This window comes from Gossypium raimondii, chromosome 6, assembly GCF_025698545.1.
Source record: "Gossypium raimondii isolate GPD5lz chromosome 6, ASM2569854v1, whole genome shotgun sequence".
Classification (NCBI taxonomy): Eukaryota; Viridiplantae; Streptophyta; class Magnoliopsida; order Malvales; family Malvaceae; genus Gossypium; species Gossypium raimondii.
Window position 1 is genome coordinate 28,871,679 of NC_068570.1, and position 14,757 is coordinate 28,886,435.

The 14,757-nt window shown below is 33.9% G+C and overlaps 1 protein-coding gene and 1 long non-coding RNA gene across 4 annotated transcripts; both read left to right on the plus strand.

The window, feature by feature from the left end:
- Positions 1-261: 261 nt before the first annotated feature.
- LOC105774572 (ethylene-responsive transcription factor ABR1) lies at positions 262-2,784 on the plus strand. Of its 3 annotated transcripts, none has more exons than XM_052632263.1 (3): positions 262-436; positions 500-1,001; positions 1,784-2,784. In XM_052632263.1, the coding sequence occupies exons 2-3, from the start codon at positions 515-517 to the stop codon at positions 2,542-2,544; spliced, it is 1,248 nt and encodes a 415-aa protein (XP_052488223.1). In that variant the 5' UTR covers positions 262-436; positions 500-514; the 3' UTR covers positions 2,545-2,784. The 3 variants fall into 3 exon arrangements, with proteins under 3 accessions (XP_052488223.1, XP_012452560.1, XP_012452561.1); XM_012597107.2 differs by having other exon boundaries at positions 264-436; positions 533-1,001; XM_012597106.2 differs by having other exon boundaries at positions 263-1,001.
- An 8,400-nt stretch (positions 2,785-11,184) lies between these two features.
- On the plus strand, positions 11,185-14,306 carry LOC128041668 (uncharacterized). The gene is made up of 3 exons (XR_008196619.1): positions 11,185-11,670; positions 11,825-11,887; positions 13,710-14,306. It is a non-coding gene; the product is annotated as an uncharacterized LOC128041668 (long non-coding RNA).
- Positions 14,307-14,757: the final 451 nt, after the last annotated feature.

Sequence of the window (14,757 nt, forward strand, 5' to 3'; positions counted from 1 at the left end):
TTGTTACTAGGACATTTTAACCCTTTAATCTTATTAGTTTTAAAAAATTCTAATTTGCTTTCAATAAAAGAGTAAGGGTCAAATTTAATAGTGTAAATGTTAAGGGATAAATTTGTTGTTATACCTTATATAGAAACACCAAAACAAACATGGAAGGACTGTTTTGTTCAATAATTTAACATATAAGGACTAATTTATCTATTTATAGAAAAATTAAAACGCAATCGAAAGGAATAGTAGGGGGTTTTGTGGTAGTTTTATGAAGTGGTAAATTTGAGGAGTAATGTGTGTACTATTTGAATGGCGGCTGAAACTGATCAAAGCTTCAGCACTAGAAAATCCTTGGATCGACATATAGTAAAATCCTTTCACCTTAATTGCAATACAAAGGGTCTTCTCTCCTTCAAATTTTGCGGCAAAATCCCCTCTTAGCAGGGTAAGTCTTCATAGAATTTTTATTATTATTTTTTCAGTAAAACCAAAACCGGAATCCCCACAGATTACATCGGTGTTGATGTGCTTACTCAACAAGGTGGCGCATCAAAGGGGGTCAGGTGAGTACGTCAGGTTTCCTCCTGCTGGATATGGCGGTGCTGAAGAACAACAAGATGGCTACTCCCATCAAATACAATCCCAGCAGAACCAACCGATGATGATGCAGCAGTATGGAAACCGAGCACAAGCAACCCAGATGTCTGGCCTGACGCATGGTGTTTCCGGACAAAGGGCTGCTGCTTACGGTGCTAACTTAGCTGGCATGGCCTCATCTAGTTTTGGCTACAGTGGCTCGGCCTCAGCTGCTCCACCTTCACCTTCACCTTCTGCTTCCCCTTCTGGTTCTGGTTCCGGTTCCGGTTCCGGCTCTGGTCTCTGGATTGGTCAGAAACGAGGGCGTGAAGAAGAGGTCACTGCTCAATTCATTGAGTCTTTACCAAGGGTTCAAAGAAATTTTGCTGGTTTTAGAGGCTCCATTGCTGATTCATCATGTGGTGCAACTACGGGTACATACTTTTTCCATCCATTTCTTCAACTACTCTTTTTTTGCACACTGATTTTCATTATCTTTTGTCGTTTCCATTTAGTTAAAATATAGGCAATCGTTCCTGTTTTTCTTTCCTTACATGTTCTTACATAGATCATATAACCATAACCTATATATATAATTATACACATGCATACATACATACAATACATATATTTTACTTTCTTACTATTAGTCTATTACCACTAATTTAATAAAACCATTTTAGTTGTCATTCATCGCATAACCGTGTGTTTATTACTTTCATTTTACTAAAACTATAATACAATATTGCATGTCTTCAACAAGTTATATTTGCCTTTAACTTCAAGGGAAAGAAAGAAAATTTTTAGGGTTGGAATTAAATTATAATTTTTGGATAATAAAATGTAATTTTGTTATTTTAATATTTTATGTCTTTATAATTTATAAAGAATTAAATAAAATTTTTATGACTTTTTAATAAGGTGTAATTTTATTTTATTAATTTAAAATTTTAAAATTTTTAAAAATTCTTAAATGGAAAAAGTTTCATTTTAAGGGCCGACCTCTGCGAACTCCCCTAGGTAAGCCCCTTCTTAACTTGGTGGTATTCAACTTTCAATTAATTAACTCTGGAGATTGGACAAACATTTGTAAACTCAAAGCTGCAATGAAACAGTTGATCAGTATTCAGCATGACCACCACCTTCATTAAGGATTCAACAATCTCTCAATCATCAACCTATATTTAACACTCTCTCAATCCATTATTTTTAATAGTTGCTGAAGAAACTGCAAGCACTGTTGCACCACCAACTACATCAACAGAAACATCAACAGCAGCCTATGAAGAAACCGCGGAGCGGAGGAGATATAGAGGCGTTAGGCAAAGGCCGTGGGGAAAATGGGCAGCAGAAATACGTGATCCGCACAAGGCAGCAAGAGTTTGGCTTGGTACGTTTGATACAGCAGAAGCTGCTGCAAGAGCATATGATGAAGCTGCCTTGAGATTCAGGGGAAACAGGGCCAAGTTAAATTTCCCGGAAAATGTCAGGCTTGTTCCTCAACAAATGCAGAATTTTCCTGCTACCCAAACATCAGTTTCTAGTTCTCTAACAACGCATTTTCCAGCTTCTGGTTCTACTTCAATGCCAACATATTACGATTCCCTACCTCTTCAGAGCTCTGCAAATGATATGCTGAGAGACTACTGGCAGTACTCTCAGTTGCTACAGAATTCTGGTGATTTGCATGGGCAACAAGCTACAAGCTTGGTAGACCAAATGATTCAATATTCTCAGTTCGCTAATATCCAGCAGCCAATGGTGTCGTCGTCTTTTCCATCTTTGCCGCCTTCTTTTGCGGCTTCTGGGTCATCATCATCATCATCATCTTCCTCTGCTTCTTTTCCTCTGCTTTTTGCTGAGCAGCAACAAATGAGCATTTTCAGGCAACCGTCTGATCGAACTCAGGCAAGTGAGTCAGATTTTCCGGTGCCGCCGTGGTCTCATCCTAGTCATTGTCCTTCATCCTCTGGTTAATAATAGTAATCTCATTTTTTATATATAAATATTTTTGAAAAAATTAGAACATGTTTTCCCTTCTTATTTATTATATTTTTTTGTTCAACTTGTATTTTCGTGTAGTATAAAGTAAATAGGGGATAAAAACACAAGGATCTAGGATTTTATGAAACTCAAAAAGTTAGAAGCCGAAGATTCATTAATGATGTACTTTGTTGTTGTTTATTAAAGAAGAAATCTTGTTGTGCTTGATAATTATATCTTGCTTGCCGCCTCGTCGCGTTCTATAAGAAAAATCCTCTCGACTCTGGAGTAGTAGGCCTTTACTATTTGTTTGAATGGAGGCGTAAAAACGTTGTTTATGCAGGCGATATGCATGTTAGAGTTGACTTAATCATGTCTATATCTGGGAAGTTGAAATATGGTGGATTGGTTAAAATTAGAATTGAAGGGATTACGTCTCATCTAAATTTGGCGAATATGCATAGTCTTCCATCACAACTGATCCTAAGTTCATATCAGAAAAGAGAAAGAAGGAAAAATAGGTATGGTTGAGACTTGGGAGAAGGGAGAAAAGAGAGAGGACACATTAAGGAGAAACACCTCATTGTTTGACTCGACTTGCAGCATTGGGAGGCAGCTATCCATTCACGTCACAACTTGGACACCGCTTTACTATCACAAACCTCCCACCATAAAAAAAATGTCTTTTCCCTATTCCAACGCCATACCCACGACCATGTCAAATAGTAGGAATTGTTGGTTAAAGATGTGTCTCGTAGTAATTTACTCTTATTTATGGTGTAGGAGTTGTTTAATAAAATTGATTTGAAACATTAATAAATTTTTGACCGTGTTGAAATTTTGAAACAAATCATTCACTTAAGATCAAGGTTTAATATAAAAAATTTCCTCTAAATTGTATCCATTTTCTCAAATAAATACCTTTTTTTTTATCAATTGGAGTAATTAAACTATTTTTTTCTCGCATTAGTACCTCCTTTAGTCAGCCATTAGTCAACCTTGGTCAACTAATCACTAATCAACACATGGTAAAAAAAAACCACTTAAGCAAACCCCTTACCATCCCTCTTTCTCTCCCCTGCCTCCTCCCCCTCAGCTTATAAGCTTCTATCAACAATGGTTGAAACCCACATTTTATGAAAAAAATCCCTAAAACTCTTAATTAGATAGAGACAAAACTACAATAAAATGCAAGTCCTTTCGAATTCTAGCAAATTCTCTATGGTTTTAGAAAATCGAATGATTTTACACAATTCAAATCTTCGACTCCTATCCTCTTTGACTCAATTCAACTCGTATGGTCTCTTTTCTCTTCAATCCCAACTCAAAACCAATAGTTCATTAGGTACACTCAAATTTCCAACTATTTTTAAACATTTTCCTTTGTTAAATTCTTGTTTGGTTCTTCAAAAAGAGAAATAGAGAAATGGATTTTCTTTTAAATAATGTATATTTTTAAAAAAAATGGTGTTGTATTTTAATGCTAATTATTAGCTAAAAAGGATAAATAAAGAAATTTTATGAATTTTTTGTTGAATTCATGATTGTTAAATTACATAGGGATGTTTGGAGATTATCATTGTCCAATACCACAACATTCGATTCATACCATTATGTCAAAGACATGTTTTTTTATGAAAGTTGGAACCACATCCAATGAAACCCCAAGCAGAGGGAAAAGGGACAATAGAAGGGGGAGAAGAGACGTAAGGGAGAGAGAAGAGAGATGGGAGTGGGGGAAATATTTTTATTTTTTAAATATTATTTTTAATTAATATTAATATAAAATTATAAAATCAAAAAAATAATTTCATTTTTTAATTTTTTTTTAGAATTATTTTATACAAACAATGAGATAGATTGCTTATGTGACTTTTTTTGACATGTGCTGATTGGTGATTGGGTCACGTCATTATTGTTTAAGGTTGACTAACGATTGACTGATTAACGGAAGTACTAATGTAGGAAAAAATTAGTTTAGATGCCTATTTGAGAAAACGAATATAATTAAGGATTAATTTGAGTTGATTTAATTAGGTTTGAGGAAGTTAGTTGACCAGAACGAATTTTTTTTTTAAAGTTTGAATTTCAACTAATTACTAAGAAAGATGCCTTATGACTTCAAGTGCTAAGAAGTGAATATAAGCTTAAAGGCGGTTGTCTAATGTCTATTACCAGATCATCACACTCTTTTGTGTGGAGGTCTTTGTCTAAAGTTTGGATGTGCTACAGGAAAGTATTCATTGGAGTGTAAGGGATAGAAGAGTTGTTTTGTTTTGGGAAGATAGTTGGGTCTCGAGTATGAGGCTTTTGGTGAATCATTTTGTAATCCCTATGGAAATGCAAATTTCTAGCTTCGTGGTTGATTATGTGACTTTGGAAGATGGTTAGGAATGGAATTGTTTTACACATTATATTGATTATCAAATAAATATCAAAATTGCTACCGTGACACCTACCTCCATAGGGGCTAACCCGGATTTATGCTTGTGGCGTGACATTACCAATGCCAAGTGTCCGGTGGCAGCTGCCTATACTAAGATTGTATGTAATTCTTGGGGTCCAATCGATGACAAGTGGAGGCGCATTTGGATAATCCATGGACCTCAACTTGTGAGACAAATTGTTTGGTTGGCAGCACATAGTCACTTATTGACTAATTGCAAGCGATGTAGAAGAGGTATTTTAACCATTGATACGTACCAGATTTGTTCTTGCTATACTGAAACTACCTTTCATGCTTGCGAGATTGTGTTGGGGACAAAGATGCATGGAGCCAACTAGTTCCAAATACGATAAGAAACAATTTCTTTGAGGTCAATTTTGATGTTTGCTTGGTACGGGGTATCACCAATCAATGGTGTATTACTAGGAAGGAAGTTGTTTGGGAGAGTTGTTTTGTGACAACATGTTTTTATTTTTGGAAGCAATGAAATTAGTTCATTTTTCAAAATAAAGGCTTGGACATTAAAAAAGTGTCACGGTGAAGCTTATGTATGGCTTACAATGATCTTGTAAATAGCGTTGTTGTTTCTTTCAGCACAAATGGCACATTGAGTAAGTCGAGTCAGTTGGTTTCAGATCATCATTGGAGCACATCGAGATTATTGTAGAAAGTGATAGCACTGAAGCTGTCAAATTGGTTAACCATGGGTGGGACGGATTCTTTCATTCTGCTCTTATTAGGGAGATGCATGTTTTGTGTAAGAGAAAATGAAATGTCATGGTTTTGGATCATTGGTACACCCCTTGGTGCAATAGAAAAATATTCCAACAACCACAATCCAGGGATCCATGTATGTGGAATGGACTCAGGCTGAGAAAGGACAAAAATATATCTTTGATGATTTGAAAGTTGCACTGGTCTGACGTTTGATTCCTCAATCTATGTCGTAAACCACAATGCAAAAGTCCTGACCTTTATGTAATCCACTCGGATGATAACTGATTAGAAAAATCTCTCAAAACACTTTCGAGAGAAAAAAGAAAACAAGTTTTTCCTTTTTGCTTCTAGTCAAAATATAGTATTTTCGGGTAAGAAAATGAAAATAAGATTTTTTTTATTCATTCAAAACTGTTTTGAATAACAATCAAACACTAAATGGAATTTTAAGATTTTATCTTTAAAACGTGTTTTTCTCCTTTACTTAAGGAGATATCAATTTAATTTAAATCAAATTTTATTAAATACAATATTTAATAAATTTGAAAAGACAAATTTATGAATAAAAATACATGAAACATATTTTCATATTATTTTAATTTAATCCTCTATATATATGTGTCGCGTGTGAAATGGTATGCGAATTCTGCAAGTATACACATCGAATCAAGTAATAAAGTGATAAGTGAGATCGTCTCCATAGGGATTAGAACGATATAATTTGGTCAAGTTATTAGAGTGAGATATGATTAATGTTATGACAAAATTAATGATAAGAATGCAACGACAATTAGAAGGAATAATAATGCATGCAATAATGAAAAATGTTTTAACACGACCAGACAAGAGTAAGAATGCAATGACAAATTCTAGAATAATCACGTGAATAATATGCAAACAAACAAGTAAACAACTAAAAAGATGTTATGGAAAAGATACTACGGCAAATGATAGAGGGTCTACGATGTTGATTTGAAATGTCGGGATTACTAAGAATCTGCCCTTACTAACAGTAATGCCTCGACAAAACCATACTGAACCTACTGCTCAGAAGAGTTCTAAAATGGTCTGCTTCTTTCGAGAACAAGACCTCAAGCTACCTTGCCTTAAGCGATATATGTCTATAGGCCTTTAGCACGGTACCTTGCAATGTTTTTTTTCTTTCTATATGAATGCGGCTCCATGTCTAGAGGCTGCTACAAGTGTTATGTCGAACAGTCGCTCATATCATTCAATCTCAATCTCATTAACCTAACCTTGTCATACTTAGATTAATTTAATGAACATGTTGTACATCCATCTATGTCTAGAGTTTGAAAACATGTAATTTTATAAATAAATAAAAAACCATTGAATGAAACAGTGTATTAAAGCAAATCTACACTTCAGTCATTAAAGAAAATAAGAGTTTCATCAAGTAATCCTAACCCTATGAGATCTAGCTTATGAGTTTGCAATTAAAATTCAAATCCAAAGTATCATTCAACATCGTTTCCATTAAATCAATTCATGAAGAGTAATTAAGAAATAACGGAAGAGCTTTGGGAAGATAGCTTCCACTTATCCAGCCCACACTCTAGCGATGCAGTGTCCTGTGGTGGTTGAGAGGGACTGCCTTCGTCTTCCTCTTTCCATCTCTACTCAGCCGCCACCCTCCATTTTTTTTGCCTAAGTTTATTTTTCTGCCCCCTTCAAGGTTTCCTCCTTTTGCTTTTATAATTGTTTTCCATAGGGTAAATCCAACAACCCATGATTTTTTTCCCTCTTTTTTAGGTAGATATATCTGGTACAAGTTCAATTGGGCCTAAGATCAGTATGCTTTGAGTGCTGACTGAACATCTTCTCGGTATTACCACGACATTCGTGTTGACAAACTATCTAACCCTCTGCCCTGACAAACCTTCACTCATTTACTTCTTTACTTTTTGTTCCTCATCCTGCACCTTCCAATCCACCACCACGCAGAACCCTTCCACAAGCAATTAAAGATAGCTAACATTTAAGTACAGTCCAAGCTCCTAATGTAATGCTAAAAAAGAAAAATACTAATGGAATATCCTAAAATGGAACTAAATATACCTAAATATAGGCAATTAGCTATATCTAAAGGCATGAAATATAAGTCTTTTCAAGAGTTATCAATATGCGCATCATGTATATATATTATGATTAATTTTAACATTGTCAAATTAACTTAATTATTAGAACATTATGACATGTTATACATGATCCCAACTTTTATTAAATTTTGATCATCTCAACTAGAGGATGTGACCTTATATGATCCTCTAACACTGGCAATAACATTGAAACTATTCTAATGTTACAAACAATTAGTAACATCTAGTAATGCTCGGTACTACCCAAGCTGCAGGAAGTCATGGTTCAACATGGTCTTTTGTGATAATAATATTATGTAGTATATCCCTTTGTCCTTTATATCTAAATTGAACACAAGCCATGGAATAATCACACTTGTATAGCCCAATCTTTTGCTTCTTAATTCTCAAGTACACTAATATAAACAAAGAAGTATGATATCTCATATCAACCCATTTAAGCATGGCCATACATTTTTAGTCTCACTTCAAGAGGCCTGGGATATTTCTCCCATCATGTAGAAGAGACAAATATTATCTTGATCATTCACATCCCACTGCATAGATTGTGGTACACCCAACGTCAGTATTTGTAGTACAACCATTTATGAAAGACGTTTGACTGTGTCAAAGTATACGACTCACAATGTTGGAACAGTGATATTCTCAAGTCTAAGGATCACACATACAATTATCACTACGAAAACTATTGTGATTATTACATAATAATCCAAGAAACATTCTCATGACGGGTCAATCCAGTATATTAATCTATAACATATACTTATGACTTGATTTGATATCACATATCTATAACACTTGTCATCAATCAAGCACATATTAGTCTCAATGTATTATTGTTGTCCAAACCCACAATAATAATTGATTAAGGATATTTAAGAATGACCATTTCATTCTTTGGACATTATTATTATACAATTTATTTAAACATAGAAATAAATAAATACTGAAAACAATAATGGCAATGTCGTTATTAATAATCTAGGTAAAAACATGTTATTAAAATTATCATATGATTGGTTTTTGGGCATACTCCCAACAATGGTGGTTCATGCTCCACATCGAACAAAACTATAGATATTATGGCTAAGTTGACTCTAGGTCCTTGACCTGACTTGCATCTTTTTGGAGCCTTTGTACCCGAAGTGTTGCACCAGCTTGTGTCTGATGTGCAGGGATCTCAAAATATTATTGCTTCTTATTATATAGGAACATTTTCTTTTAGTGCCCTCCTATTTGTTACAAAAAATAAATAAATTCATATATATCCCTAGTGTCTTTAATACGAATCATTTCTAACTGCGTAAATTTTAATATATATTAATAAAAGAAATACTTTATTTAAGAATTATTAAATTTATTTTTATTTAAAATCTTAAACTTTTTCCCTTTTATTTAGATCGCCTATGAAAACTTTAATATGATCTCTCAATTTTTTTGTTAAAGATATTTGATTATGAACACTTCTTTTGTTTTTCATTGGTTTTGTTGATAATAAGACATATCCAAAACTGCTATAAAAAATCAAAAGTAAATCTATTGAAGAAAAGTATGCAGAATAAATTAATAAGAAGAACAAGTCAAATTATGTAAATCAATTAACATTTTGTCATTTTATAGTCAATTGAAATTGTTAAAAAATCTCAAGAATCCAAAATAGGAACATTTACCCTATATTATCAAATTGTAAATATTGGATATTCCAATAAAAATTGGCGACTGAAAATAGTGTTTCCTTTTCGAGCAAAGAAAAAGATGAGCTTCTTCGCAGTAAAAAGAAGGTTAAAAAACCGAACGGTGTCCTTTTTAGAGAGTTTAGAAGCATTATATCTTATAATATACCTTACTCGACAGAGAATTTAAGGATTATGAATGTCTCCTGGATCTTGGACCAAAAGATATGGAGGAAGAAGATGCTAAGGGTTCCTTTCCAGTCCTTGAGAATCAGGTGGATGAGGAAGGTAACAATTTTATCTTCTTCTTCTTTTTTCCGAAGACGAAAAACAACGCATTCTACTAAGGTGGGATAGAACACTTGTAATTAAAGTATTTTAGAAAACCCTAAGATATTAATATATATTGTTCAAGATTAATCAGATTTGGAAACTATCTAGAGCTCTTCAACTTATAGATTTAGGGTATGGTTATTTTATGGTCAAATTATCGTGTTCTAAAGACTATAAAACAGTAGTTAAAAAGGAACCTTGGTTTATTAATGGTTGTTTTCTCACCATGCGTTGACAAATCCACTAGCTTTGAATCTAGTAGGAAGTATGCTCGTTTTGGTATTCAGGTCAATATCGAAGACCCTTTAAAGAGATTCTTGATGATCAATGGTAGGAAACAATAAATTTAGTATGAATGCTTAGAAATTATTTTTATTTCGGTGTGGCAAGATCAGCCGTCAACAAGAATCCTGTTGGATCTAGTGCCTTAGGTGTAGTATTTTTGTCTAAGTACACTTGTAATTTTTTCGAACAGATTGGTTAATAAAATCATTCATAAATTATATTAATACTTTGTATATTTTCCTCACATGGTTTTTGCATTTAAAGAAAAATAGAAGAAAATGTTGCTCACGGGTTGTTTAATGTTTAACTAATACTAAGCGGGTATTACGTGGTTGGATCGTAATACGAAAAAATAACTTATATTAGTAGATGAAACTAAACATGTCCTTAGTTTAATCAGAAATGAGTAAATTGGTTGAAAGACTAATATGTCATCTATTAAGTCCAATTGGGGAGATGTTTTGTCTTGGGCATCGAAGTGGATGACTCCTAGAAGATAGATACATAGATGTGACTAACTGGACTGACAGAACATCGGACTGGACCCAAGAAGAACAGATCCTGAATCCGTTTGTAGATTTATTCACTTGTCATGTTCATAGTGTGGCATACCTAAAACTTTAGTGAATAATGGATAATGTTTGTGTGACTCAAACACTTTGATGTAAGTAAAAGCCTGAGTTCGAATAGATAATGAACCAAAAGCTGGTGCGTTGGGTGTATGACTTTCGTAGTATGTAACGTCATTCAAAACAGTAGAATTCATATCCCGGTACATGGGTAAATGATATCCTCTCATTTGCATTACATGGTCAATGAAAAATAAATGTGGCCACGAGTCATTTTTCTTTATAATGGGTGACTTGATTACTATTTGATAGTAATTGACTCTTCATGAAAGAAGATGTAATGGTTACCATGAGATAAAATAGGATCATACTGGGAGAATGAATATTATCCCAAACATATTAAGGATGTCCTATGAGGGTAGCAAACTTATGATAAGGTCATTTGATGAACACTAATCGAGTTGCTTTAGTAATGGTATGTCGTTGGGGAGAGCTCAATCATGATACTATAGTGGAATAACTTCGTGAGTAAATGAGTTTATAATTAATAGGCAAAAAGCTATGTCACACCTGGTCTTCTCTAAGTCCCGATTTTAGAGGAGAGTTAGGAGTTAATTGAATAAAATGGTAAGTTGGTGGGGTTTACTGGAAAACTTGAGAAAATTTGTGACTGGTTGGTAATTAGTTAAGTTTCAATTCTAGTTCGATTGAGTTGGAATCGACTAGTTTCATAGGGGAGACAAAATGATTATTGATTGGTAGCTTAATTGAGGCTTGGTGGCCGTGCAAGACGAGTTATATATTTGGGTGAGAAGCCTTATTCAACAGATGGAAAATTCTTCTCAATTTATGTTTACATTTTCTTTCCTTATGCATCATCTTCTTCGGTTTCTCTGAAGAAAAAAAAGATGGGGAAACATTGCATGGGCCAATGATCATGAGGTTCAAGCCTGGAAAGTAGAGAACCTGGAGAGCTGGTAAGCTTTTTCATCTCACTGTATTCTTAAAATTGGGGAAAATAGAAGTAGGGATTTTCAAAAACGTTGAAAAGTTCTTGTAAGATATTGAATTCTGGGCTTTTAAGGTTTGAGTACCTTCAGTTTAACTGGTATATTTGGTTCTCATACTTAGTTTCCAAAACGGTGGGGGCTCTAGCATTTGGAAAAGTTAAGCTGACGAGGACATTGAATTCAGGTGAGTTTATGTGCTTTACTTTGGGTGTTGTTGATGATTATAACAACCCATTTTCAGTGGTTTTGGGACCACGATTTTGACAAATGAGTTAATATTTTATTATTTATTTAATGTTTACCGTGTTAGTATAGGATCGTATTAAATTTTTGTTAAGAAATTTTAAGGTTTAGATAGTTAATTAAGTAAAAAGGACTAAATCGTAAAAGTTGAAAAAGTTAGTTTCTATTAATTAATTGTATCGCTTAGTTATGAAAAGGCAATTAATGAACTTAGATGGTAGTTATACCATGTATATATATATATAGTAGACATTTATGGACTAATTTTTGATATTTGTTAATTAAAACAATTAAGGGTGAAATTGTAATATGATAATTAAATCTAAAACAAAATAAACAAAACAAAAAAAAAGGAAGTTGCCATCTTCTTAGGCCACTACGAAAATTTTAAGGGAGAAAAAAACACCATTGTAGAAGCTTAGTTCGGCTAGGTGTTTTCACTTTGCATGGTAAGTAATTTTCACTTGTTCTTAGTTATTTTTACGTTTTTGAGTTCGTATTAGCTTAATTTAGTTAACCTGGAGGTAAAATTGTAAAACTATTAAATTTTATAGATTATGCCGTGGATGAGTTTGATGTATTTTGAAGTTTTATGGTAGATTGTTAAGCTTGGTTGCTAAATAGACATATTTTGTTAAATGATTTTTTATGATTTTAATATTTAAGGACTTAATTATGAAAATGGTAAATTTTAAGGAAAAATATTGTAAAATAATGAAAATATGAGCTGTATCAAACCTTAGGAACAATCGGCTAACATGGTATTTCACTGATTATAGTTAAATTGTGAGTTTCAAATTTAGGGGCTAAGTTGCACAAAAGTTAAAATGTTAGGGGTAATTTTGTAAATTTACATTAAAAAGGGTTATAGGCTTGAACTAGTTGTTTTAAGCTATTTGAATTGTTTAATTGAGTTAAATTACTATTTAGCTCAAGAAAAGAATCAACCGAACTTGAATCGAAGAGAAACTAAGGTGTCAAATTAGTCGTCGGCTTCGTTTTTACAATTGTTTTTGTCAAGGTAAGTTCGTGACACGGTCTATCACACGGTCATGTGCCACACACGGCTGCCCCACAGAGCTGTGCACACAGCCATGTGACATTTAAATTTTATTTGCAAGATGAATCACACGGTCATAGAGAGTTATATGGCCGTGTGACCTGAACCACACGGTCATAGAGAGTTACATGGCTTGACAACACGACCATGTTGATACGACCATGGATAAGGAACCAACTAAAGTTGCCAATGGACCCTTGGAATTTCCAACGGGTCCAATAACTTGAGCTCGGGCCAAAAGATTCAAGGAAGGAGTTTCGACTCTCGTGAACGGGATTTTGGGGCAATAGCGTGGATGAACAATTTGAGAACATCGAACCAAGCAAACCATGCAACCTCCTTCAAGCTCAATTAGCTCAAACTTAGCTCAAGGAGCTCACTTTTAATTTTCATTAAATTTGCTGGAATAAATCACTTTAGTTGCTGAATTAGTTAAATAGTTAATTAGCTAATTTAATTAATAAAATTTGGACATACTAAATTTTGTGTTAAATGTGTTTTTATTATATTTTATTAATGTGTCTAATTTTATTACATGCTTTAATGATGTCTAAGTCAAGCCGAATTTATGTTGTCCAAAATCAAACATGTTTTAATTGTGTCCTAAGGGGCTGCCGAATTTAATGTGTAGGAATTTAGTGTTATTTGCTGCTAATTTAATGTGTCTAAAGTGCATCTAATTTATTGAATGAATTTGCTGTAGGCAAATCTTATTTGGACATCCATGGCGCATGAAGGAAGTAAAAGAAGATACATGCAAGGGACGACACATGCATGATTGGGGAATTAAAGTTGGCTGCTGTTTGAAGTCTTCTAGGTGACCATTCGACCAAGGGAGCTGTTATTTCATACTCTCAAGATGCCCATTCAACCGAAATTATTCTTTTCACATTGTTGGGCAAATGTTCACACATTGTGGCTGTTCGGTTCAAGGTTTTCACACTACAGAATGGCTGATCAGTAACTCCTTAATTGCTGGTCACTTTCCAGCAATAGTTACAATATAAATGAGCTTATTTAAGTCCATTAAGCGAATCAAGCTGTTGACATGCACCTTTCTCAGCTTCCAAGTCCATTGTTCATTCTAGAAGCTGTCCATTCAAGCTCACATTCAGCTGAATGTTGTTAGCCTAATTAAATAAATTCATTTGCTTAGTTTTTAAGAATGCATGCGGCTATTCGGCTAGCTTAGTCTTTGCTTATAAATAGTTGAAAATTTCATTTTGTAAAAAAATTTTGAACCTTAATGAATTGCTGTCAAATTGTTGAGAGAATTCTTCTCTTGAATTTCGTCCAAAAACTTTGTTGACTTATCTAACTAGTTAGTGGCGTCAACCTATTTTTGTTCAACCGAACTTATCATGATTTCATGTGGGGTTCATTCCAAATTATACCAAGGTTCCTATCTACTTAGATAGTGGGTCGAGGTTTCCAAATTCGATCTCATAAACAACTTTAGAACCTCTAAGTTTCGGGTCAACCTTCAATTGAAGTGTTGGTTCAATCTTGTTCTTAAGTTACCATTTCAATTCTAATTACTGAGTTTTTTTTTACAACCAAGCCTTAATGATTCGATTAGCCATCTTATTCTTAAGCCTATCCTTGACACCCTTAAACCACATTTAGCCTAATATCCAACTTTATTTAACTCAAACGATTCTTCTTTGTTTTAACGATCGCGCAACTTTACGACTCGGAATATTCAACGAGGCTGGGGCGTATCACATGTGACCAAACTTCAAATGCACACA

What these genes read in the sequence shown, in the direction of transcription:
- LOC105774572 (XM_052632263.1), top strand. Translation starts at nt 515, where the DNA reads ATGTGCTTACTCAACAAGGTGGCGCATCAAAGGGGGTCAGGTGAGTAC. An exon ending in ATCATGTGGTGCAACTACGG is followed by an intron (nt 1,002 to 1,783) that starts GTACATACTTTT and finishes TATTTTTAATAG; the next exon opens with TTGCTGAAGAAACTGCAAGC.